Source organism: Anolis sagrei, chromosome 1 (assembly GCF_037176765.1).
Source record: "Anolis sagrei isolate rAnoSag1 chromosome 1, rAnoSag1.mat, whole genome shotgun sequence".
Classification (NCBI taxonomy): Eukaryota; Metazoa; Chordata; class Lepidosauria; order Squamata; family Dactyloidae; genus Anolis; species Anolis sagrei.
Window position 1 is genome coordinate 39,115,370 of NC_090021.1, and position 27,385 is coordinate 39,142,754.

A 27,385-nucleotide genomic window follows, 5' to 3' on the forward strand; every position below is an offset into this window, starting at 1 on the left:
GTGAATAAAACCATTACAGGGTTATATTGACCTTTGACTTTCAGAGTTTTACTTTATTATTTATTACCATTTTAATTGTGCAGGTTCTGAGCCTTCTGTCTCTTCAGAGTTGTTCACTGGGCCAAGTTGAATGTTACAGCAGAAATTATATGGAATTTTGCAGTATGGTAGATAAAGCAAAAACTACAAGTGAGAAGATATCGCTAAAAAGAGAGTTGTCTACAGATGAGTTCAGAACCATTTTGGAAAACTATACAATTGATATCAAGGAGATTGTGTGCATGATAGTTGAAAGACGGATATCTATGTTTCATGTCAAAAGCTCTAACTATCAGATGGATTGTCTGCCATATTTTGAGGTTCTGCTTAATAAAATTCATGTTTCCTTCTATGCAGCTATGGAAGCAAAGAATATACATCTTGTAGAAGTAAGTGCATCCATTTTGAAATTAATTTGTTAAGTTTATATTCCACTTCAAAATTGTGCTGAGGGTGGCATTTTTTTCTATGACAAAGATTTAACATAAAGACATTATATGAGAAACATTAATTGCTACCATTACTAGGAAACAAAATGCTGCTTAAAAGATAAGTACTAAAAATATATAGATACTGCTATCTTTAGAACTGATAGGACATGCATTGCATTCAATATTTTAAGACATTATTAAGAGAAAGTAAGCAAAAGGAAATGTTGATGGTAATAACATTCCTACTTATAATTTCCTAATTGTGAGCACAATGAGGTGAAGCTATTGGACATAGGAGTAGGGAGTGGAACTAGCAAAGGATCTCTCAGAGACAGTTAACAAATTCTCAAGATGTAAGAGACTCAACCAGCTATTTAGTGAGTATAGAACAAATCAAAACAAAACAATCACATGCAAGCCAAAAGGAATTCAGCTGCTGATGTGGTCAGATGTGAAAGTCAATTTCCAAGCCACACAAGGCATATAATAGGATCATGGAATGTGAGGCATTTTAATCAAGCAAAACTAGAATCCATAAAACAAAACAAAAAACAATGTATTAACATAGTACTTGGTATGAGAAGCTACAGTGGACCAGAATGGTCAATTTTTAACCAGATAAATATACACCGTGGAAATGATTTTTTTAAGAAAAAGTGGGGATGGCATTCATAGTGAGATGAGATGTAGCAAAATTGATTACAATCCAAGTTTATGCTCCAACAAAAAAAGCAAAAGAGGAAGAAAATGTAAGAGTAAGTGCTAGCATTGAGGAATAAATTGACCACACTAAGAATATTCTTGAATGAATAATCAGAACATAGAATCCATTAATGAAGTAGGAGAGTGGCCTACCAAATGTTGTAGGGAAAAATTCATTGTTGAGTAGACAATTTTTCGGCAGTGGAACCAGATTCATTTTGGCCCCTTGCCTTTGGAAAACTTTAAATCTTTTTCATGGTGAACTATACATTCCTTTTTATTAGAGGGTAGGGATAGCAGTGCTCGATAACAACAGCACTCCTTGGTCAGGGTCTCCTCAATCTGGCAGTAGTAGAGCCTTTTGTCTTGAAACTTCATAAACAGAGGCGGCCCTAGGTAATTTTCAATGGTAAGCAAACAGTATTTTGGCGCCCACCCAACCAATCACTGATATATATTTTCTGTTCGTCGTGGGAGTTCTGTGTGCCATATTTGGTTCAATTCCATCATTGGTGGAGTTCAGAATGCTCTTTAATTGTAGGTGAACTATACATCCCAGTAACTACAACTCGCATATGTCAAGGTCTATTTCCCCCAAGAGCACCTCAAGAGCTCCCCTGGGCAAAATCAACTATACTGCAAATGCTTACTTTGCGTAATGGGTTGAGCCGCCCCTGTTCATAAATGTCTTTCTTAATACTTTTTCTCCTCACTATGACAAAGTTGCAGTATTAAATCCTTTCCGTCAGAATTATGTCTGTTCCTGTTGCAAATACCCCACCTAACACAAATTCCTTCTTAGAAATATCATTCCTCACCTCTTAAGTGCCTCACAGTCCTGTCTACATCCTCTGAGGAGGCCTATCACAAAGTTTTACATGCATTTTTCTGTGGATTTTTTGATAGATTTAATATATCTAAATACATCATTAATATTTCATTTTATGTAGGTCACCAGAACAGCACTTGCAAAGCTGAGCAAAGAACTGACAACAGTGGATGGATTTATTGAGCACCTGCAATACCTCCAAGAAATTACCGCAAATCTACCCAAAATTAACATGCAGTATAATAGTCTTTCTGAGCTCTACTTTATTGCCAAAGACTATGACATTTTTCTTCCACTTCAGCAACTAGCTCTGTATCAGACCATTGTGCGTACACTCCAGAATCTTCAATCAACTGTTCTCATTTGTGAAAAAATGAAAGATGATTATATTATAAAATTCAGTGAAGGCTTGGGAGAATATATTGACAATCTGCAGGCAGAAATGAGGGAATATAAGAACAAAGTAAGTTACTATGATAGAAAAAAAAATGTGATCTTAGTATTTGCAGAAGAATGAGACCACAGCATGAAGAAATGGGTTTTTTATTATTATCCTGTCCTCCTGATATAGGGACTTAAGGCCGCTGCAGACATGACACAATACACATTTTTAAAGTATCTACATGTAAATATGAATGCATTTTTAAAAGATCAATCTTTTTGCCATGAAGTCTAACAATAAAATAGAATTAACACTACAGTTAGAAACTACACCCTCCCCCCCCCCCAAAAAAAAATCCCACTCCTGACAGCCCCAGGAGCCAGCCCCTGTTTTTACATGCCTGAAAAAGGCAAGCAGGGATGAGGCCACACTTGTCTCTCTATAGAGCAAGTTCAAGAGTTGGAGCAGCCACCAAAAGCCCCACTTCTGAGTGATCAATTGTAGTTGGCCAAATTAGCAATTTGCAGGTGCTAAGAGGCAGCACAAGCCCCTCTTAAAGTGGGAAATCGGGTATGGCTTTCCACTCAACATTTTCTGCATCATCGTTGTTGAAAGCCGGATACCCACATCATAGGTCCCTATCCCACAGCAGTGCAAATTAATCCTGTGCCTTAATTGTATTGTTCTTTTAAAATATGAACCATTATGAACCATTATGAACCATTATTTTGAGGAAAAAGCAGGATACATATAATACTATCATCACTTCCAAGTTCCTTTAGCACTCTTTAGCTTACATTTAGAGTAGCTAGGTATTCCTTCATTAGCGCTTTACCTACTTCAGGCTGCTGTCCTCTTACTGCATAAATTCTTATTAGAATAGTATTTTCCTTTGGAAAGAAGACTGAGGCAGGGTCTGTCTCCATACTATTGACAATAGAAGACCTACCCTTTTAGACATACATGCAAACAAACAAATAGTGTTGGCCATATAGCTCTAAAAATCCACAACCCAGTTATTCCGGCCATGAAAGTCTTCAACAATACTAGCTCATCTTCTGTTTCATCAGAGACTGAGCTCCAGAGACAGGAGGATTGGCTATATAGATCTAGTGGCTGATACCTGCACTCACAATTAGGTTAGATGGAAGCAGCTGAAGCTGAATGGAGAAAAAGTCCAAAATTACAACCACAAGTAGGCTTTACTGGAATGTCACTTGTCCTTTTAACTTGTGCATGTATTACAAAATATATTTTGATTGGAAGGCAAATCATGCATAGTTCATGGTGGAATTGCATATTTGTATGATTGTGATCATTTTATCATTTATTTTATTGTTTAGGTGAGAAACCCTGTCCTCCTCCTCAGTGAAACATTGCCTAAAACAGCAAAAGAGATGATTGAAAGCCTCATTGAAGAAGCAGCAGTAATTAGTGAAAAAATTATAAATTATTCAAATTACCAGACTGTTTTTGACAGTTCTGTTAGTGGCATGAAATCACTGTCATTGGACAAAATGTCGCATGCTGATCATTCTGGAAATTCTCAGAAGGTGAATGCTGAACTTGCTGAAATTGAAGGCGAACTTGCATTGCGCAAATTGTTGTGGGATTCTCATGAAGAGTGGACCAAGCTTTTCTATAGATGGAAACACACCATTTTTTGGAATCTTGATGTTGATTTAATTCAAAAAGATGTTAACAGATTCATTCAGATCATAATAATTCTTGAAAAAGGTAAAATGTATTTTAAAATTGCAGTTATTTGAGGTGAATTCAAACAATGTTTAAAGATTAAAATCTTGATAATATATAATTATAGTAGTTCAGAAATGAAGGTTTTTAAAGGGAAGGCCCACTTTTAAATAGCAAGGGTATTTTAACATGAGTAACAAACAAATCAGTGCTATGTACAAAGGAGGCAAGTCCTTTTACCTTGCCCTATATCTATCCGTTGTCATTTCATTCCTGCAAAATGCAAACTATAACTGGTATGTTGTGTAGTATTTATAATGCTGCACTCACAGAGCTCAGATGGTGTATTTCAGTGTTGATGTTAATTTCTGTGGAGAAGTGACTGCCAAGGTAGCAGAAATGGTCGACATTTTCTAACTTTACACCATTAAGCTGTATTTCTGGCATTGCAGAAGGATTGGCTGGTGTCTCTTGAAAGAGCACTGGTTTTCTCAATGTTCAGTGAGAGGCCAAGGTTTTTGTATGCCTCTGCAAAGATGTTTAGAGTGGATTGTAGGTTGCCTTCGGAATGAGCACAGATTCCATTATCAGTATATTGAAGTTCTGTAACAGATGTTGTTGTGACCTTGGTTTCGGCCAGTGGGAAGATTCCCATCAACAAGGTGCAGTAACAGTGATGAAGATGGAACTACAGTACAACAAGGACATCTCATTGGACCTGCCACTGCTTGTTCATCCACAGCTTATTGATGAATGGAGTCCAAATGCATTGTCTTTTAGCCCCATCCTTGCAAGTGCCTCAGAACTCCTTTAGATCATAAGGTTGCCTGGTTTCTAAAGTGGATTTGGAGGAATCAGATTGGGAGAAGAAATCATGCCCTTGTCATCTAGCTACATTTCCTCTACCAAATCTCAGCCTATGCTTTAAACTTTAAAAAAGATTTTGAAAATGTGTATGAGAGAAATCACCCATGTCCAGCTTACATCTCTGAACGTTTCTCCCTCTATGAACCATCAAGGAGGCTAAGATCTTCTGAGGAGGCCCTGCTCTCAGTTCCACCTGCTTCGCAAGGGCGGTTAATGGGGACGAGAGACAGGGCCTTTTCCAGTGGTGGCTCCTTGGCTCTGGAACTCTCTCTGTGCCCTCTCTCCTGGCCTTTAGAAAAAGAACAAAGACATGGTTATGGAACCAAGCATTTGACTAGAAAAGTAATGCAGTAGAATAAACAAATATGGAATATATGTAATCAACATTTGGAATGACCCAGTCTACGAGTTGGATTATATGATTTGAATTGCTTTTGTTAGATGTTTAAATTTTATATTTCATATTTTAAATGTCCTTTATCTTATCTTATGGTGAATTGTCCTATTGATTTTATTCCTAGTTTCCCCGCGTGGTTAGCCTGTGAACCACACATTTGGTACACTCCTGCGCTCACGCAGGGCAGCAACGCACACTCACGAGCTAACTCCCTGACCATTAGAGTAGCCCCGCCCCTTTCTCTCCACTCAAATAAATAGCCCTGCCTAGTTATATGTTGTTCATTTGAGTTTTGATTTATGTATGTAAGGCATTAAATTTTGCCATTATTTCTATGTAAAACGCTTTGTGTCCCCCTGGGGTGAGAAAAGTGGTATATAAATACTATAAATAAATAAATAAATAAATGCACCTTATTCATGGCTATATGAAATAGTAGCTCATATTAGAAAGAGTATCTGTTATATAAGATATACTTGGAATAAGAAGTATTTTTAATGTGTCCATTACACTTTCATACTTTAAAGGTTTGCCAGAAAATACAATTTTACCAGCTCTGAAGACATCATTGATGGATTTTAAGGAATTCTTGCCTATCATTATATCTTTACGAAATCCTTGTCTACAGCCAAGACACTGGGAAATGATACAGAACATTGTTGGACAGTCATTTTCTGGTGATAAAAGGATTACCTTGGAAAAGATTTTTGAACTTAATGTAATTATATCTGTACTATAATTTAAAATATTATTTTTTGTACTGTCAAATCCACATGCATGAATTGGGATGTGTTTAAAAATTACCTTAGGATTAGGTGCCTTCAAAACAACACTTTTTGTAGTTTTTACTCTATAGTTTTAATGCTTTGTGATACAAATCAGTCAATGTCTCAAATGAGACATATGACTTGAAAAGCTGCAGCTCCCTTGATATAAATCTCCTTTCAATCACCCTCAGAAACAAGATGAAATCTTTCTTTCTTTCTTTTTTGTTTTCTTTCCTATCCTTTCCTTTTCCTTCCTTCCTTCCTTCCTTCCTTCCTTCCTTCCTTCCTTTCTTTCTTTCCTTTTTTTTTTTTTTTTGGCTTTGGGGCAAGTAAAAGTTTTCCAACTTTAGACATTTTTGCTGAATATATTAGAATGTGTTAAACAGTTGTGTGTGAAATAATTGCTAGTGTGTCAGTAGCAGCAGCATTGGTGTCATCCCATTGATGCTTGTAATAATTGCTGCTACAATTAAAATATGCCTCCACTTGGTCAAACCTCTCTGGCTGTGGGAATTAGGCACTGTTCTGCATCAAGGTGGCCAGATCCATATGCTAGGATTCCCTTTGTGGGTTAATGATGTGCACATTCTTTGGTTAAAATTTGTTGAGCATTTGCAGAGGACAGTTGTTAATAAGATTTAGTTATTCAGTTCACTTTACACCTAGCAAATACATTGGCCAAATTTATGTATCAGTTACTCCTTAAAACAAATTTTCTCTACCTAATGTGAGCTTGTGCACACTGGATAAAAGTGCTCGGTTTTGGCCTGATGCATCATTGTACAGACTGTGGGACTGTTTAAAATTTCAGTTTAATGCATTCTGTTCTGGTCCTTTTGTATATACAACTGCAACTTTTTGCAACTAGGGTAGGAGGAGGTTCTTTTGATATTACCAGGAGCCACCATAACAGCCAAAGATAAGTTTCCCATCTGGCTCCCTTGTTTCACTTTCTATCATTATTGTTCCCACTGATAACAAAATAGATGGGGGTGAGCCTTTGCCTGCCTGTTGTCAATAAGTCTCTGACAGGCCCGTAGCCAGGATTTCGTTTCGGGGGGGGGGGGGGGCTAAAAAAATTTTCAGGGGAGTTTCGGGGGGGGGGCTGAGTTTCGGGGGGGGGGGGCTGAGTCTGAGTGAAAGACGGTCTAGCCTAGCAAACCTTTTGTATTATTACCCCAATACCCCCATGCATATGGGATATATTGATTATGGTGATCAGATCATGATATGAATAAACATAACAGTTTAAATAATGCACCAGTAAGGCCTTTTCGCAAACCACCATCAGAATTTCGGGGGGGGGGGGGCTGAAGCCCCCCAAGGCCCCCCCCCCCCGGCTACATGCCTGGTCTCTGAGAAGGGAAAGAAAACCCACCAACGCCATATGGCAGTCAAAACAGATCTTGATATGTTTTGAGGTATGACTGAACGCAGTGGCAGAAACAATCATGCAAATTAATGTACTCAAAACACAGAATGGCCTGACTTTTATTAGGGCTTTTTCTTGGTCAGGATGCAACCTATCATGTTATTAATATTTCTGATTTTTTGACTTCTAGATGTTTCAGTATAAAAATGAAATAAATGAAGTCTCTATAACAGCTACGAATGAAACAACTCTTGAAATGATGCTGAAAAAGATAATGGACCTATGGCACAAAACTGATTTTCATTTATCGCCATATCATACTGAAACATCATCTACATTAATTATTTCATCTGCTGAAGACTTAATTGCTCTGTTGGAAGATTCTCAAGTGACAATTTCAACAATTAAAGGTTCTTGTTTTGTTGGACCAATTAAGGTAAAAATCCTGGAGACATTTGGAGATAGTTAGTCTGGTTCTTAAGCATAACACATTGTTACTCCCAGAGTAGACCAATTTTAAGAAACTTACTTTATATATTTTTTCTTATCTGTGATTTCTGCCTCTAACATGTCCGTGTAGCTCCCCACTCCCAATCATCTTCTGTTTTTTATCTTCTTCATTCCCAGCAGTCACAACATTGCTGGGATGACTCAGTTATGAATCTCAGTCTACCATTTGACATCTTATGCACTGGGTCAATTTGAAAATCAGTGTGAACGTACATAAATTAGAATTATTCACTAAGCTAATCTGTATTATTGGCTATCACATCCTTATTTTGTTGTTATTCTGTTTTCTGCAATAGACTCTTGTAGATATTTGGGGTCGTAAGTTAAACCTCTTTTCTTGTACTTTGGAAGAATGGCTGACGTGTCAGAGGAATTGGATTTACCTTGAGCCTATTTTTCATGCTCCAGAAATCAAAAGGTACACTAAAGTGCAGCAAGCTAAAATGAAATATCAGTTAGCTGCTTGTTCTAAATGTCTGCATATTCTAAATGTCTTTTTCAGGATATATGTATTTATTTTTCTAAAATACGGTTTTTTAAAGTGTACTTCTCAACTCCATGAGTTTATGGATGAATTGAATTATTTACACCTATTTGAATCTGTTGTCATGCCTGGAGACAACTTTTATACAGCTAGTGCTTTGTGGTCTGAATTTTTTCAAGCATTTCAAGCATTTTTAAACTACATGGAATGTTCCAGTTGGGGAGAAAGATAGGGAGGATGAAGGAAGCTGGATTGACAATTTGGCCAATATACATTCAGATTGCATAATACAACTGACAATTAGCATATAAAAGATATTTTCTGTGTCTTTGCTCACTAGTGGCTCCAAAGACCTGAAGTGTTTTTAAAAGATACAGTTTCATTTTATTATTTCTAGCTTAAATGCTGTGTGCCCCCCCCCCCTTTCTATCAAGAGTAGAAAAAAGAATCAAAGGGAGTTAATCATACCTCCTTGAAAAAATAGCACTTTTGCTGTATTCTATCTCACCCAGCATATTCTTTTTTTGAATTATTACTATTTGGCAGGCAGTACAAGATGACAAAGACAAGGATAACACATTGAGAGAGAGTTTTTTTTATCATAGAGCTGTAACTATGTTCTACTCCATGGTTTCACACTGATATGGCATTGGAGGCTGTGCAGTGGTGGCTGGAGTTTGAGGGATGGGTATGTTGTTTTTGTGTTGTCTGCTAGTGAAAGCATTTAATTTTTTGTACAGTATACAATGACAATAAAGCTATTCTAAAGCAGGGCAAACTAAGTCTAAAGAACAAAAAAATGCAATACTCACTGGAAGCTGATTTGCATCATGAGGGCAGCCATTTGGGATAAGTTTGGGTTGTTTGTGGGTTTTTTTGCAAGTTTAGAAAAGCCCTGCTTGTGCTCCTCTCAAGAGAAATTGGGACACTGGTGACAAGAAATGTACTATTGCCCCAAACCAATATATTTCTTATATTTTAATTTTATTTTAACCAATCTCACATAGTACTATTGAATTGGGGTTTTTAAAGAATTTTTATACTTGCTTTGTTTTAAATAAGGACCACAGAGTGGATATTAGCTGCCTTGAGTCCCCACGGGGGAAAAGGTGGAGCATAAATAAAGGGTATAAATAAATAACAGTCTCCCAAAAGTATACAGTTTGTCTTTTATCTTTTTCTTGAAAAAATAAGGATGCTGCAATCCAAATTTTCAGAACCTGAACAGGGCTATTAATTATAAGTTTGCTTGCCAGTCTGTCATTCATAGGCTTATGATAGGTTAACACATTGATTGCACATAACAGCAAAGCTTTGCATTAGCAATATTAGCACATAGAAGTAGGGCTTTAAAGACAAATCTTTTATAACTTAAGAATCAGATATCTCTTGATAAATTGTTTCCAAAAATAATTACAATTCAAACAGACAGCTTCCAGGAGAAGCAGGTCTTTTCTCCCAAGTTGATAATAAATGGAAGGAAATCATGAAACGTACAGAAGAACGTCCAAATGCGCTCAGGGCCACTACAGCTCCGGGAGTTCTTGAAATGATGCAGAGCAACAATGCATGCCTGGAAAAAATTCAGAAGGCACTTGAGGTAAATTATAAAAGATTCATTGCTTGCAATGGGGATTTTCTTTTGAATGCATATATGTTATTCTGTTCTTTTAAATTTTGTTCACAGATCTAGAGCATGCACATAAAGTAGCTGAGATGAAACTGAATTGCAGGTTTATTTTAATTTATTGGGAAAAGTCTCAATAATTTAAAGTCAAATCCAATTGGAAGGTATCCATTTTATATATGCTCTTTAAGATGTCCAAATTTTTATTCTACAAATCAATCAGAGCACTTTTTTTTAACTTGGGAGGAGTCTAAATAGTCTCTGGTTTTTATCCAGAAGAAATTAACTGTGGTAGATGTCAGAAAATCAAGCTTTCAATATCAAGGCATATTACCAAATTTAGATTACCTCAACATTAGATTGACAGTGAACAAAGATAAGTAGTGAGTGGATCAGGCAGCCGCAAAGAGTAGCATCAGGCTCAGTTGCTGCTCCAGTTTTCCAAGTTGTAGACTCACGAAGAACAGCACTAGTAATGCTCCTTCTTCTGCTTGCTTTGCAACAAGTGATCTCACAATCTTGGCTCAAACCAGACTCATTGCTTCTTACCTTTTGTCTTTTGATGCATATGTCTATTGAGACAGTTCATATTTCCTTTTTTACATATCCTTTTTTACATATAGATATCCATGAGGTCTCCCATTTGAAGATTCACATCACACAACAGAGAAGGGAAGAGACACAATGATTTTGCTCACTGGTTTTGCTAGTCATCTTTTTTTGCTCAGACTGCATTGTAGTAGGTGGTCTGTGGTTTGCTCTTCTCCACACTCGCATGTTGTGGACTCCACTTTTTAGCCCTATTTCTTAAGGTTGGCTCTGCATCTCATGCCAGAGTGCAGTCTGTTCAGTGCCTTCCAAGTCACACAGTCTTCTGTGTGCCCAGGAGGGAGTCTCTTTTGGCATCAGCCATGGATTGAGGTTCTGGGTTTTAGCCTGCGACTTTTGGACTCTTGCTTGGTGAGGTGTTCCTGAAAGTATCTTTGTAGTTCTTAGGAAGCTATTTCTTGATTTAAGGCATTAGCGTGCTGGCTGATATCCGAATAGGGAATGGGTTGGAGATGTCACTGCCTTGGTCCCTTCATAGTAACTACTTCCTGGCAGATGTCAGATGGTGCAATCCAGTATAATTTCTCCAGTTATGTGGGGCGTAGACATTCTGTGATAATGCAGCAAGTCTAATTAAGAGCAACATCCACTGGTTTAAGATGGTGAAATGTGTTCCACACTAAGCATGCATATTCAGCAGCAGAGTCACAAAGTGCAAGGGCAGATGTCTTCACTGTATCTGGTTGTGATCCCCAGATTGTGCCTGTCAGCTTTCATATATTATTTCTAGCACCCACTTTTTGCTTGATAATCAAGAAATGCTTCTTGTAAGTCAGAGCATGGTCCAGGGTAAGTCCTAGGTATTTTGTTGTGCTGCAATCCTCCAATGGGATTCCTTTCCAGGTAATCCTCAGAGCTCGGGATGCTTGTCTGTTCTTAAGGTGCAAAGCACATGTCTGCATTTTAGGTGGATTAGGAATCCGCTGGTTTATCCTGTAATAAGCAGTAAGAGCACCTAAAGCTTCAGGGAGCTTCTGTTCAACCATTTCAAAGCTCCTTGCTTGAGCGGTGACGGCACAATCGTCAGCATATCAGTGGTTCTCAGCCTGGGGTCCCCAGATGTTTTTGGCCTACAACTCCCAGAAATCCCAGCCAGTTTACCAGCTATTAGGATTTCTGGGAGTCGAAGTCTATGAAAACAGCTCCTGTAATCTGCTTCCTTTCTTGAGCTTATCAGGCAAAGATGCAGAGTTCGATCTTTAAAGTTTCAAAAAGGTTTATTTTTTAAATATAAGAACTACATTTCTTGATAGAAAAGAATTGGGTTTAAGTTTCTCTCTAACTGCATTTCTTCTAAGGTTCAAAAGAGGAAAAACTTCCAAACACTACATTTTTTCAAACACCCAGAGTAGAGAGAGATCTGCATGCAAAAATGGGAAAAGCAGAAGTGAGACCATGAAGTTTCAGTTAGAAAATGGGAGGAGAAAGACAGAGAGAGAACGAATCGATACATTAACAGACATTCAGGAGCGGCGGGTGGGGGGTGGATTCCCTCAGTCTAGCCTAATAGTTACTTGCTGTTCCTTATTGAGGACTCCAGACTTGAGCAGTGTGAGGTTGATAGTCTAAATCTTTATAAGATGATTTAATATAAGCACCACTGTTTATTTGAATTAACTCTAACACAAATAATGACAAAAATGGAAACAAGTTGAAGGAAATGAGGTTATTGAAACAAGTTCATATAGGGTGAAATGTAGAAAATGTGTAAAATGTTTTATTTCATTTAATAATTTTAATTAAATGTTATCTTATTTTTAATTTGGGGACAGGACCACCTTGAAGTTAAACGTATGATTTTTCCAAGATTTTATTTTCTCAGCAATGCAGAACTTCTTGATATATTAGCTGAAAGTAAAAATCCTGATGCTGTGCAGGTAATAATGTCACTTTTTTCCTTTTAAATTTTACGCACAGCTATCGGCTTAATGTTTATAATTCTGTTTTGCTTCACATCTGTGCTACAGCCTCATCTTGTGAAATGTTTTGCAAATATAAGAAAAATATATATACGCCCACAAGAACAGAGACCCCCAGTGATTCTAATGATTAGATCTGCTGAAGGAGAAATGCTTCTATTGCCAAAGTACAGTATGCATTTTTTTACATTTCTAAAATGCTTGTAATAATTTGTTAAGAAAATAGGATTTTAGTGATTTTTAGGCAATTTACAAAACTATATTTTATTGGTATTTTTGGAAGTTTGTGAGTAGATAGATTATCTCTAAAATCTACTACTGAAGAATGTAAATAAATAAATATTTTAAAAGGGCAGAGCAAGTGGAAAACAAATTCCCTTAAAAATATTAATTCTGGAGGCATTGCTGGCCTTTGTTTTAAGTGTAAGAAGTTGAGTGGTGGTGGTGGGTGCCTAGAACAAGATGCTTCTTATATAGCTAGGCTTTGTGGCCTAAGAGCGATAGCAGGAATCCTTATAGTTCAGTAATTTTCTTAACAGAACTTCCACCCTTACCCTGTTTGTAAATTATAATGAATTGTATTTTATACTGACAATTTCCTTTTATACTAGCATGTTGTCATTTTCCAGACCACTATCCACTGTTAATCCAGAATTAGAAGGGATCATTTTAACTCTTTCTTTGTATTAAGAAAATAGAGTTATCCTGTCAATGCTTTCTCTACCAAATGTTTAAAAACATAGAGAGGTCGGCAACATTAAACTCTTAGAAAAATCTCTAATGTAGCTTATCTGAATTGATGGTATTTTTGCATTTGATTAAAGCACCAATTCAATAATTGGCTATAGCCTCCCTAGACAACCACTTTATTAAAGTGGCATTTATAATAGTTGTGCATTCTGTGTAAATTGCATTTATATTATCTGACACAGGGATAAGGTTGCTACATTCTTACACATATGTATACATTTGAGTGAAAATGTAGCATTGTTGATTTTCCTGAGGATCTTGGTCATGCCTAGAATTATTTATTTATTTATTTACCATATTTATACTCCGCCCTTGTCAACCCCAAAGGGGACTCAAGGCAGCTTTACACATAGGCAAGTATCCAGTGTCTTAAAACAACATACAATTAAAATAAACATTAAAATTAAAATTAAAACAATTAATACACATTAAAACATTTAAAAACATTACATTTGCTATTAAAACCATACCCTCCGCAATCATTATCTAGGCCATTCAGGTAGTCATTGCACATATCCTGTATCCATCTCTTGCACTACAATTATTTCAACATGAGGATTGCTGTTTTTTTTAAAATAATAACTAGGCTGTCTTCTTTCATCTGTCTCAAAGAACAAACATTATTCCAGACCCAAAAAAGATCCAAAGTTATCACTACGAGTATCTGCAAAGTGAATATTTAAAGCTATCATATTATTTTGGCAACTTGCAAAGCTTCTGCTATTAAATAGTCTCATACTTTATAGCAGGAGTCCTCAAACTTTTAAAACAGAGGGCCAAGTCACAGTCCCTCAAACTGTTGGAGGGCCGGATTATAATTTGAAAAAAGCATGAATGAATTCCTATACACATTGCACATATCTTATTTGTAGTGCAAAAATACTTTAAAACAATACAATAATTAAAATGAAGAACAGTTTTAACAAATATAAACTTATTAGTATTTCAATGGGATGTGTGGGTCTGTTTTTGGCTGATGAGATAGGATTGTTGTTGTTGTTGTTGTTGTTGTGTGCTTTCAAGTAATTTCAGACTTTGGTTGACCCTGAGCGAGGGCCAGGTAAATGACTTTGGAGGGCCGTATCCGGCCCTCGGGCTGTAGTTTGAGGACCCCTGCTCTATAGCTACATCATCAGCATTTATGAAAGGTGTGATTAGTTAGAGCACCAGAGCCAGAAATGATATGTCACTTGGCTCTATCTTCAATTTAATTCTAGTGGCACATGCTCCTATCTGCCAAGACTGATAAGTATGGTAATTGTCAGACATATGGTAATGCAGAAAGACCATCCATCCATTCATCCCGTCCTTTATATAGTGCTATATGTCAGGCTGGGACTCAAGATGGCTTACAAAAAGGCAGAGAGTACAACAAGAAGATGCCTTGATCTACTACTGAAAGAAAAGGAAAAAGCATTCTAACTTCCCTAGGGAGAAAATTCCAAATAATAGGAGAAACTATGGAGAAGGCCTTTGCCAGTATCCCCACACACCATGCCATAAAGACAGTGAGATAGAGAGAAGTGTCTGTTCTGCAGATCTTAAAGCTCAGACAGGCTCGTGGGCTCAAAGCCTATTCCTATTGTCATTGATACTATGATGAAGAAGAACAAATTGCTTATCTGTAATTTGTGTTCTTTCTGTGGTTATCTGTGTTGATACAACTGCCATCTTTCCAATGTCAGCAACCAGGATACCTATTGCATGGTACTGCTGTGTCAAATTGTTAGAACTGAAGAGATGACATTTTAGGTGTGAGCATAATGGTAAGGGATTAGAGACAAAAGACTCAGCTTTCCAAAAAATTACAAGGGCAGCTCTGTACAGTTACAATATATACCAGTATGTGAATGCATAATAACTGCTTCAACACTAGCTTTAGGAAAGGAGTTGATCTTTTCTTCCTATGGACTACATTTTAACAAGTATTATTATTTCCAGTGTTGGGGCAGGGATAAATAATGTATTATTGTCAAGATGGCAGTGGGAGCAATCCACAACTGCTGGGTTCTTCCCACATGCCATTCGATGGCAGAACTCCACATTCCTTTATGCTGAAACTGTTAGGACCCCTTGCCCCTTCGACATCAGTTTTTATTCTCCTGCCCATCTATCCAAATATGGCAACATCCCTTCTCCAAAAACTATAGAAATAAAGACACGTGAGAAAATGGAAATTCGAGAAACAACACCAGAAATCGAAAAATAAACTAATATTTTTGTTAATGTGATGATACATAGTACAGTTGACTTTCCCTTTCTTCCCCACTGCCTTACCTATCGCTAGACTCCTGCAACATTTCATAAATGTACTTTCAACAATTTCCACAGAGCTTTCTTTATTACTAGCTGTGCCCTGCCACGCGTTGCTGTGGCCTTTAGTAAGAGTTTTGAAGTCTCTGCCTGGCCTCTCTTCCTTCCTTCACTCGCCCTCTTTCCCTCTTTCTCTCTCTCACACTCCTTCCTTCCCCCCCCCCCCCCTCTCTCTCTCTGGCATCCCTCCTTCCTCCCCCTTCTTTATGCTTGTGTGTAAACTTGAGTATCTTCTGTTGGTCATGGGGGTTCAGTGTGGCATGTTTGCCCCAATTCTGTCGTTGGTGGGGTTCAGGATGCTCTTTGAGTCTTGGTGAACTCTGAATCCCAGTGACTACAACTCCTAAATGTCAAGGTCTATTTCCCTCAAACTCCATCTGTGTGGATATTTGGGCGTATTGAATGCTTTGGTCCGGATCCATCATTGTGTCTTCAAAGTCGCCCCCTCCCTTCTCCCCACCCCTTCCCTCCCTGAGTCACTCCTTCCCTCCTCCCACCCCCTCCGGAAAGACACGCCCCCTCCCTTCGCCCCACCCCTTCCCTCCCTGATTGACTCCTGGAAGGAAAGGGGTGGGGCGAAGGGAGGGGGCATGTCTTTCCAGTGGGGATGTGGCGCGGCGAGGCTTGGAGGCAGCGTGGGAGGAGTAAGATGAAGGAGGGGGTGGAGGGAAGGGGGCGGGGGAAGTTGCGTTCTTTGTGTGTGTGTGTGTGCCGTGGGGAAGTGCGGTGACGTGTTCGCGCTGGGCGGGGTGAGGGAGGGAGGGAAGTGCGTTGGCCGTTCGGCCATGTGTGCGCGCGCGCTGGGGACTTTGCGCCAGTGCGCATGCTCAGTTGTTTTGCCATTTTTTCTGTGTGTGGTTGTGTTGTTTTGATTTCTGACTGGATTAGTTTGTACCTAGTGGGTTGTCCTTGGGGCATGGCAATTTTGGTGGAGTTTTGTGGAGGGGTTTTAGAGTTTTGCTTCCCCGTTGGACGCCAGTAGGAAATTTATAGATATAGACTAGAGTAGACCGACAGTTAACCAGCACCCATAGCGATGGGCAGATGCCAAATAATGTAGTTTCTGGATGCTTGAGATTTACTATTAAAAATAGACCGAATTATCCCAAACTATACCATACTATAAACTCTATAATGACTTGACATTAATATTGAAATATAGTATGTAAAGGAAAATTAAGTCAAGTACAGACAAATGTAACTTAATGTAACATTTCCACTGGAATTTATTTAACTTTAAGTATTCTTTCTTCATTTTTTTCCCATTTTCCTTGAATTCTGGTTACTGAAATCACCATCTCACTGCGTACACCAGCTTCTTCCAGATGCTTCTTCTGAGACCCCATCTATACTGCCAGATAAAATCCAGTTTAACTACTTCAAACTGGATTATATGGCAGTGTAGACTCATATAATCCAGTTCAAATCAGATAATGTTTTGATATTCTGAATCATATGGCAGTGTATTATTCCTTCCCATATTATTCCTTGCTGTTATCAACTCCTGTTTCACATAGAAATACCAAATGCCTAGTGGCAACTACTTGCCAAGGTAAAGATAAAGACCGCTCGTGTCCGACTCTGAGGGTTGGTGCTCATCTCCATTTCTAAGCCAAAGAGCTGGCGTTGTCTGTAGATACCTCCAAGGTCATGAGGCCAGAATGACTGCATGGAGTGGCATTACCTTCCCGCTGGAACGGTACCTATTGATCTACTCACATTTGCATGTTTTCGAACTGCTAGGTTGGCAGAAGCTGGGGCTAACAGGGGGAGTTCACGCCGCTCCCCAGATTTGAACCCGCAAGTTCAGCCGCTCAGTATTTTAATCCACTGTGCCACTGGGGGCTCCATATTATATGACAGTGTAGACTCATATAATCCAGTTAAAAGCAGATAATCTGGATTATCTGCTTTGAATCTGGATTATATGTCAGTGTAGATCGAGCTGAAGTAATACAACTGTTACATGTCCATGTTTATCAGACATGTTTAGAATTCTATGCATTATTTATATTTATATTACTAGCATTATATATATATATAGAGAGAGAGAGAGAGCTTTATTTCATTGTTTTGAGTATATAGATAATTATCTGTTTACTGAATATAACCAGTTTATAAATTAGTAGATATTTTTGGCACTGTAAAAAGAAAATTGATGGTTCTTATTTATTGACTGCCAAAAATACCAGTAGAAATCTCAGTGAATCAATTCTACTAGTCCACTGAGCTAAGGTCCAGAAAACCAAGGTAATATGGATATGCAGTGAGTTTAAACTGAATGTTGGGGCTGTATTAATGCTTCCAAAATAAATAAAATATATTTTCAAATGTTGTTTCAGGAGTATTCGTATTAGAGGTCCTGCTGAACAGTGGCTAGGAAATGTTGAGAGTACTATGTATGATATGGTGCAAAAGTAAGTGTGTATATATATATATTTAAATATATTATAGCAAAAAAACCCCCACTAATCTTTCCTTTCGTATTATCCATAACAGTTTTAAAATAAGATTTTTGTAATACTGCATTACTTAATTGTAGAAGTGTTATTATGATGATGGCTTAAGGAACTGTTGAGATTAATTTCACAATTCAGCAGCAGATCAGTTGCACAACTTCAGCACTTTCCAGTAGCTTCTTCCTGCACATTATTTTCAGTCAACTGCTCCCACAAACTGCAGTCACTCTGGAACTCTTTTACAGACACTTGAGCACATGCCCGGTCATTGTCAGTTTTACCATTGTCTTTCCCCGGTCTAGATGACATTACAAACTTACCACAACACACAGTTATATCTTGTCTTAGCAGACAGGTTCTTTTAATTAATTACATAGAGCCTTCGACAAACAGCATCACAGCACAAGGAGAGAGTATACACTCTACATGACTTCCATATATACAATTCTATACAATTACACATAGCAATCTCTGATTGGTTCCCAACTCATTAACTTAACTCAGACCCAGGATTACATCATTCACGCCGCTCCCCAGATTTGTGTTCTGGACTAGGCCAGAACACATTCCCCAAATGAAGTTCTGTATAGTTAATGCGTGACTCAGCATATCCAATAGAAGCCTATTAGCAGTGCATGACTCAGCTATATTACATTACAATACATTGTAAAACCTGACAGGAACAATCCTCTATTAATAGGTAAGTCTCTCTCATCAGTGAGTTGGGGCAGGGATCCATAGTTCTGTTGACTCCTCTCTTTTTCTGTTATCAGTTTTAATTTTCTTTTTTGTCAACCAGTCAGAATTACCTTACTGTCTTCCCTTTCTGTATTTACACTATTTTCTTCACTAGTTAGGTTAGGATTAAAACAGACACACATGGTATCAATAGCTAGTGATTAAGTGGAGAAACTGTCACTGGTAACAGAGAGGAGTCCTGTTTGCCTTCTGAAAAAAAAGAAAAGGCAAGTAAGAAGATGAGCTGTTCTCCAAAACCACACCAATGACTGCAAGTGCTTGTCACATATTGAAAAAAATAATAACATTAATAACACAATCAATCAGACTCCAGGAACAGTTTTAAGAAAGTTATTTATTTTATCCAGTGAGCATAAATTGGAGGAATGATCTCTGTAACAGTGATTTGAGGCAAGTAAAAATACAGTGGTAAGATGCCAAAAGGAAAACCATCTTCAGAAATATTTTGACAAACGATATTCAGAAATAAAAGCTATTCCTGTTCTGGAAGAAGCAATTTCCAGAGACAAAGGAAGAATAGAAATTTTATACCACAATGAATCAAATGAGACTCCAACAGGGCTCATTACTGATTTCAGAGAAATACTAGTGAATAGAAATGTACTTGATTTCAGTCATAGAATCACAGAGTTGAAAAAGACCCCATATGACATCCAGTTCCCCGGACATGCAGGAAAAGAACAATGAAAATAGATGGTCATCCAGCCATTCAAAGCCCCCAAAGAAAGAGGCAGTGAGTTCCACTGTTGAACAGCTCTTGTGGTCAGGAAGTTCTTCCTAATGTTCAGGTGGAATCTCCCTTCCTGTAGTTTGAACCCATTCAAACTTCAAGTCCTAAGCCCTTTCTACACAGCTGTTTAGACTAAGATAATCCAGTTCTAATCAGATAATGTGGATTTTCTGCTTTGATAACCTGGATTACCTGTGTCCAGGGTAGCAAAAAAGCAAGCCTGCTCCCTCTTCCTTATCACATCCTTATTTCAACATGGCTATCATGTCTCCTCTCAACCTTCTCTTCTGAAGGTTAAACATATCCAGCTCAAAAGGCATGGTCTCTAGACCTTTGATCATTTGAGGCCGCTTCTACATTGTCATATAATCCAGATTACCAAAGCAGATTATCAAGATTATCTGATTTGAACTGGATTCTTTGAGTCTATACTGCCATATACAGTTCAAAGTGAATAATCTAGATTTTATATGACAGTATTGAAAGAGTCTTAGTTGGCCTCCTCTGGACACGTTCCAGTACATGAACTGATCAACTATCAGTCAAGCCCAGCCAGCTCCATTTGTAAATCTTTCACAGCAAGTGGATTCTTCTGACACTGACACTGAATCTTCTTCTATGCCCCTTCTACTTTTCCATATAATCCAGATTATCAAAGCAGGTAATCCATATTAATATGCTTTGAACTGGATTATATGAGTCTACATTGCCAGATAATCCAGTTCAAAGCAGATAAGCTGAATTTTATATGGCAGCGAAGAGGGGGGCTCGATCTTTTCCTTCATTAGGCTTCTTTACCTAATGTGAATATTCACATCTTAGCTGTCCTTTCTCTATCTGAAGACAAAGTATTATTGCAAATAACCACTATAGTCTTTAAAGTGTAACAAGACTCTTCTTTGCTTTTAGTAATGAACACCTTGCATAATTTTCTTCTCCTTATACAATTTATTTTATATAATTTATTTTAAGGTTTATAGCAGTTGGCATTGCAGAATGGGATCAAATGGAATTTAAAGAATGGTTTTTCACACATCCAGGACAGGTGGTACTACTAGTGGTAAGCAACAAATTGAAGTACATTAAACAATTATGATAATGCTACTTAACTGAACATATACAAATAACTGCAAATATAAAATGTGTGTTTGGGTTTTGAAGTAATACATGGAGATAATCAGTTTGAATGAGAACTTCACAATGTTTACTGACTTTTCTCTCATGCAAGGGTGGGATCCTGTAGCCTTTGAGTTGTCCCAGCATCTCTCATGATTGCCCATGCTGACTGGGGCCCATCTACTCTGCCATATAAAATACAGGTTATCTGCTTTGAATTGACAGTATGGACTCATATAATCCAGTTCAAATGAGATAATGTGGATTCTCTGCTTTGGTAGTCTGGATTATATGGTAGTGTAGAAGGGGTCTATGACTGCTGCATTGACATCTGAAGACCTGCATAATTCCCATTCATGGTGTAATGAGAAAGTTCAGCAAAAAGGGAAGTGGATAGGAAGGTTGGTGTGTATGCATAATTCTCTGCCACTTTAACTGAATTCTAAAGAAAGCATCTTGTCCTTCTGAAAATCTTGGACTTGATCTATTTGCAAAGAACTAATAGAATATATATGGCTACAGAGAATGTGTTGTGTCTTTCTTTACATTAGACCATATTTTAGTCTCATTCCTGCCCTTGCTAAGTGAATGAGGTCACTGAAATTCAATGGTGCCACAAGGGCACAAGATATTAAGGATGCTATGCTCTGCTAGTGTGCAAAATTGCTTGCTGCTACCTCCTGTCTAATGGGCAGGGATATTTTAATAGAAATGTTAGCACTTTTCTCGCTTCTTTAAAAGTAAGAATATGAAAAATAGTATTTCCCATTTCCCCACAGCCGTCTTGTAGAATGAAAAATAATGTGTCTTTTAGGATTATTCAGAAAGAGAATCAGAGAAGGAGATGAAGAAATTTGCCAATACAGTTTTGTAGCTGCAAGATTAACAATAGCAAAATCCTGGAAAGGGGGGAGGGACTTATTCATTAAAGACTGGAGAGATAAACTATTAGACTATATGCAAATGGCCAAACTAACAAATGGTATTAGAGGAGGAAATAATAAAGAATTTGCAGATAAATGGAGGTTGGCATTTAGATGTCTGGAAAGGAAGATAAAGGTAGATTTGAAAGTAGTCAAAAAGGGAATTTATTAAAACAAGATACAAGGGTAAATTCTTAATGGGTTTATGATCCACACTGAGTAGCGTCAGAAGTCTTAGGTGGTGGGTTCATTGGTGGTGGTGGTGGGCACTATACTGGTTCCGGTATGGCGCAAGCAACAAGATCCTGAGCTGCGCTTGTGGGATCCTCAATCTGAGGAAATCTAAGGTGACTCTCCCCCCTAATCCCCCTCCCAGACCCAGCCAGGAACCCTGAATAGTCAGGGGTCCCGAAGGAGGCCCGGGCGGTTCAGATCAGCCCCAAGGAAGGGAAAACGGAGAAGAGAAAGTGAGGTAGAACGCCGCCATTGCATCGCGGCCAGCTCCCTCAATCGTAAAATCCAATTGCAGTGGATTCTGATATCACTGCTGCTATCGCCACACCATCACCTTACCTATCACCTTACCACCATACCGCTGCTCTTCAGCCCGCTGCAGAGTCACCTCCAGACTACTGAGGGTAGATTGCAACGGGGCCGCCATCCTACTCACATCCGGCGTCGCCAGCGGCACAAATAATTTAGGCCCCTGCCCAGGCTTGCCTGGCGCCCAGGCATATCAGCCGCCCACCAGCCCCCACCGGGTAAAAAGATTCCCCACCTGCCGGACAGGAGGTGGGGGGGGAGTGCCGGGCCGCCGAACCTGCTCGCAGCCGCCGTGGATTCATCTTCCAGCTGCCAAGGCAAACTGCAGCGGGGCCGCCATTCCATCGAGCGCCAGCATTGCTGTGCATTGTGGGCCCGCAGGCTGGGATCCAGGCCCTGCCCCCGGAGACTTTGCCTTGCCATCAGGCCTGCGCGGAGCGGGTGAAGAGCCCTCCCACCTGCCGGACCGGAGGTGGGGGTGGAAGGAGCCGAGCTGCAGGAAAGGCCTGGAAAGGCCGGTGGAGTGAGGCTTAAACAGTGGACGCGGTGGACCTAGGCAACAACCGGGCCTGCCCAACATAGGCCTCAGCGTTCTCCTGTGTCTTGTTGTTTGCCATCGAGGTTCATAGTGACTAAGACCTGTAATCTATTTCAACACTGCCCCCTTTGGCCGGAGGTGCAAATAACATCACTCCACACTGCTGGTAACTGCCTCTAAATTCAGCTACTTTCAGGCTGCACTTTTCGGCACTTTTCAGCGGCGCCGCTTCCCTCGCTAACTGCCCTCCCTCCATCAGTGGCGGTGGCACTCCGCGGCGTCCCATCCAAGCACTAACTGTAGCAGAGGTTTGGCCTCGGCCTGGAGCTTTGCGCCTCCTCTGCTGGGATTCCCCCGCGCTCCTGCCCCCCGACCGTGAGGAAACATCGAGGCCGCGAGGAAACAACCCGGATAAACACCGATGGCATGTTGTATGGCCACGCCACCATTGTAACACCAGTGCAATAACACCAATTTAACAACGTAGTGTGGTCGTTGGGCTCAAAATAGGATTTAACATCGCAATACGGACACTTGGAGCCTAAACGAAAACCGGAAGCTTTGTCCGCTCATGACTCAGTGTTTTTAGTACAATCTCCAGAGCTCTGCACCCAAAGAACTGGATGCTCATCCATCTTATACTGCCCTCTGTGGTCAAGATAAAACGTGCAATAACATCTTTCCATATAACGTGCAATCTGCAAAATTGTGCTGCTAACTAGCAATAGTTGTAACTGTTGTCCTCATTGTGCAGGCTACCATCTGTTCCTGCTCTGTCATCTGCCTTCGAGACGATCAAGAAGAACCAGGGGCCTGGTCTCTGGGTGCCGGCTTGTTTCTCCATAGGCCCAAAGGGCCGGGTTCTATGGCTGAATTGGTCTGTCCTGTTTGAGTGGCAATAACCCTACACTAATTTTGCACTTATGGCAATAACTTTGCACTAATTTTGCACTATAGATCCATTTCAGCACTAAATCACTTTATCTCAGCACTTTAGTTCGCTCTGCCAGAACCCATATCATTATTAAGTGGTCCAAAATATCAGGTCAAGTGGTTATGACTGTGCACTTTATATTCTGAGCTCTGAGTTTCCCGCACCGTCACTTTGGAGTTAATCAATTATACATATTGTTAAACATCAGCACTTTACTTATATGTCAATGTTTACACTACCCCTGCTGCTATTGATATTTTTTTCAATCTCCAGCACAAGTGCACTTTATAACAACTTCAGTACAAGTGCACTTTACAGCTTTTGCTATACTGGAAGGAGTAGGTAGTGTCAAGGGGCGGGAATACTGGGATCCAGAGACAGGTAACCATAACTATAAGCAAGCATCTATTATTGAGATAACAACTGCTGGAGATGGAGGCAGCTTCCCCGGGGGGGGGGGGGTCTGCGGGTGGGAGGGCCACCATAGAGGTGGTGACAGGTAGTGGGAGATATGGGAAAGGGAGAACAAAACACCCATCTTGGCTCCAAATTTACAATAATAAATTGGCAACCTCCAAAAATGGTAAGCATCAAAGACAAAATCAAATTCGGCTCAAAATTTTCAACAGGACATTGGCAATTCCAAAAATTAATGCTACTATTCGGCCCGAAATCAACAAAAATAGATTGGCGATTCCAAAACTTTCTCCTGACAAAATACAACTGAGGTGCCAAGACGGTGGCCCCTCCAAGCTAAAGGTGGTGCTGTTCAATGCCAGGTCGGTAAATGGAAAAACTTCCATTATCCAAGATCTAATTCAAGAAGAACGAGCCGACCTGGCTTGTATAACGGAGACCTGGCTGGACGAGGGGGGAGGGGTCAGTCTCTGGGGATGTAACGAGAGCATCTGCTTGTCCAGTTTTGTTGGATTCTTTTCAATTGGTTCAGCTTGAGGATGTGGACAGGATCCTTGGAGAGGTGCGACCCACCACATGCATCCTAGACCCCTGCCCATCCTGGCTGATAAAAGAAGCCAGAGGGGGTTTGGCAGAGTGGGTAAAGGTGATGGTCAGTACCTCCTTACAGGAAGGAGAGTTTCCAGCGAGCTTAAAACAAGCTATTATAAAACCGCTGTTGAAAAAACCATCACTGGACCCCACACAATTCGACAACTGTCGGCCAGTTTCCAATCTCCTCTATTTGGGCAAAGTCATGGAATGTGTGGTGGCAACACAGCTCCAGGGGTTTCTGGTAGACACTGATTATCTAGATCCGGCGCAGTCTGGCTTTAGGCCGGGACATGGAACTGAGGCAGCCTTGGTCGCCTTGGTAGATGATCTGCGCCGGGAGCTAGACAGGGGGAGTGTGTCCCTGTTAGTTCTGCTGGACCTCTCAGCGGCCTTCAATACCGTCGATCACAGTATCCTTCTGGAGCGCCTCATGGACATGGGGCTCGGGGGCACTGCATTGCGATGGCTCCAATCCTTCCTTGAGGGACGGACCGAGAAGGTGTTACTGGGTGACACCTGTTCGGCCCCACAACTGTTGTTGTGTGGAGTCCCACAGGGTTCAATTTTGTCCCCGATGTTATTTAACATCTACATGAAGCCGCTGGGGGAGATCATTCAGAGTTTCGGAATGAGATGTTATCTCTATGCAGATGATGTCCAAATCTGTCACTCCTTTCCACCTGTCACCAAGGAGGCTGTCCAGACCTTGAACCGGTGTTTGGCTGCTGTGTCGGACTGGATGAGAGCTAACAAATTGAAATTGAATCCAGACAAGACAGAGGTCCTACTGGTCAGTCGCAAGGCCGAACAGAGCATAGGGTTACAGCCTGTGTTAGACGGGGTTACACTCCCCCTGAAGATGCAGGTTCGCAGCTTGGGAGTGATCCTGGACTCATCGCTGAGCCTGAACCCCAGGTCTCGGCGGTGGCTGGGAGAACTTTTGCACAATTAAAACTTGCGCGCCAGCTGCCCGTACCTTGGGAAGTCAGATCTGGCCACGGTGGTCCATGCTCTTGTTACATCCCGATTGGATTACTGCAACGCACTCTACGTGGGGTTGCCTTTGAAGACTGCTCGGAAACTTCAACTAGTCCAGCGAGAGGCAGCCAGATTGCTCACCGGAGCGGCATACAGGGAGCATACCACCCGCCTGTTGTGCCAGCTCCACTGGCTGCCGATCCAATTCCGAGCACAATTCAAAGTGCTGGTTTTGACCTACAAAACCCTATATGGTTCCGGCCCAGTGTATCTGTCCAAACGGATCTCCCTCTATGTCCCATCTCGGAGTTTAAGATCTTCTGGGGAGGCCCTGCTCTCGACCCCGCCTCTATCACAAGTGAGACTGGAGGGGACGAGGAGCAGGGCCTTCTCGGTGGTGGCCCCTCACCTGTGGAACTCACTCCCCGGGGAGATTAGATCAGCGTCCTCCCTTTTGTCATTCAGAAAAAAACTGAAGACCTGGATATGGGACCAAGCTTTTGGACATTCTGGCAGCTAAAGGAAAAACCCGATGATGAGCAGGAATCGATGGAACGGAATGGACATTCGGAACTCTGAACACTGAGCATGAGATTGTTTATGTATTGATGTTTTTAATCTGTTAACTTGTTTAAACTGTTTTTTGTATGTTTGTATAACTTGATATAGGCATCGAATTGTGCCTTCGTTTGTAAGCCGCCCTGAGTCCCCCCTCGGGGGTGAGAAGGGCGGGGTAGAAGTAATTGAAATAAATATAAGAGTGGTATGAGTTTGTTAAAAAGTGATAATTGTACAGTTATTAGTAGTTATTACATGATCTGCATTTGATTGCTGTATCAATTGTTTAAAACATTATGTATGCCTTTTTGGTTTTTTTTTTAACCTTTTTTACATATACACAATAAAAGAATACACACACACACACCATCCTGTAGAATACAATCTATTTTGTTAATAGATTCTGTGTTCTTATTTTTCACAGATAAATCAAGTTTTCATTGACAGGACCTGTATTTTCAGTGTTGTGTGATAATCTTTTGAAAAGTGTTTCAGAGGAATTATTAACATGTATTGTTTGATAGTGAATTTATGCAGCTTTTTATAAAGTTCCAGCACATATAAGGAAGAGTAAAGAGAAGAAAAGAAATGAAAGTAAGGCATAACTATGAGAACAAACAAACCAATTATTACTATTAATGGTAATATACTTTTTTTTCTAGAGTCAAATCATGTTTACTCAAGAATGTGAAGTGTGTTTGCTAAGTTCTAATCCAAAACAGGAGATGATATCAGGTCGTAATGATCTAATCAACCTTATAGAGCAACTTGCAGAAATAGCTTCAGATGTTCTTCCCTACCACAAAGAAAGCACATTGGAGGCATTGGTTACTTTGTTCATCCACTGTAGAGAGATATTAACTACATTGTTGGATCATGACATTTGTAATCTTGAAGATTTTGAATGGAAAAGGTATTTCTTGAAATTATTATTTGTTTGTTAAATTTAGATATATAATAGATGGATATATATAAAACTGAATCAATTCATTGTTTTTTAAAATAAATATATGTAAAACTGAGGTCAAATACTTTAATCTCATGCAAGAGGGTGAAAAAAATAATGACATGTGACTTTTAAAAATAAGGTTTTTTTTTGTTTTGTCATATTTTCCAGTTGTTGCTGTTTCTGTCTTCATACTT

The 27,385-nt window shown here is 39.7% G+C and overlaps 1 protein-coding gene across 1 annotated transcript in view; it reads left to right on the forward strand.

The window, feature by feature from the left end:
• The window catches only part of DNAH14 (dynein axonemal heavy chain 14), a 204,829-nt gene that overhangs the window by 51,592 nt on the left and 125,852 nt on the right, over window positions 1–27,385 (forward strand). Inside the window, 12 exon segments of the mRNA XM_067463629.1 lie at window positions 84–428; window positions 2,123–2,464; window positions 3,727–4,120; window positions 5,870–6,060; window positions 7,672–7,917; window positions 8,288–8,409; window positions 9,904–10,075; window positions 12,484–12,588; window positions 12,679–12,797; window positions 18,036–18,110; window positions 20,614–20,701; window positions 26,905–27,155. Coding sequence (XP_067319730.1) covers window positions 84–428; window positions 2,123–2,464; window positions 3,727–4,120; window positions 5,870–6,060; window positions 7,672–7,917; window positions 8,288–8,409; window positions 9,904–10,075; window positions 12,484–12,588; window positions 12,679–12,797; window positions 18,036–18,110; window positions 20,614–20,701; window positions 26,905–27,155 — 2,450 coding nt within the window.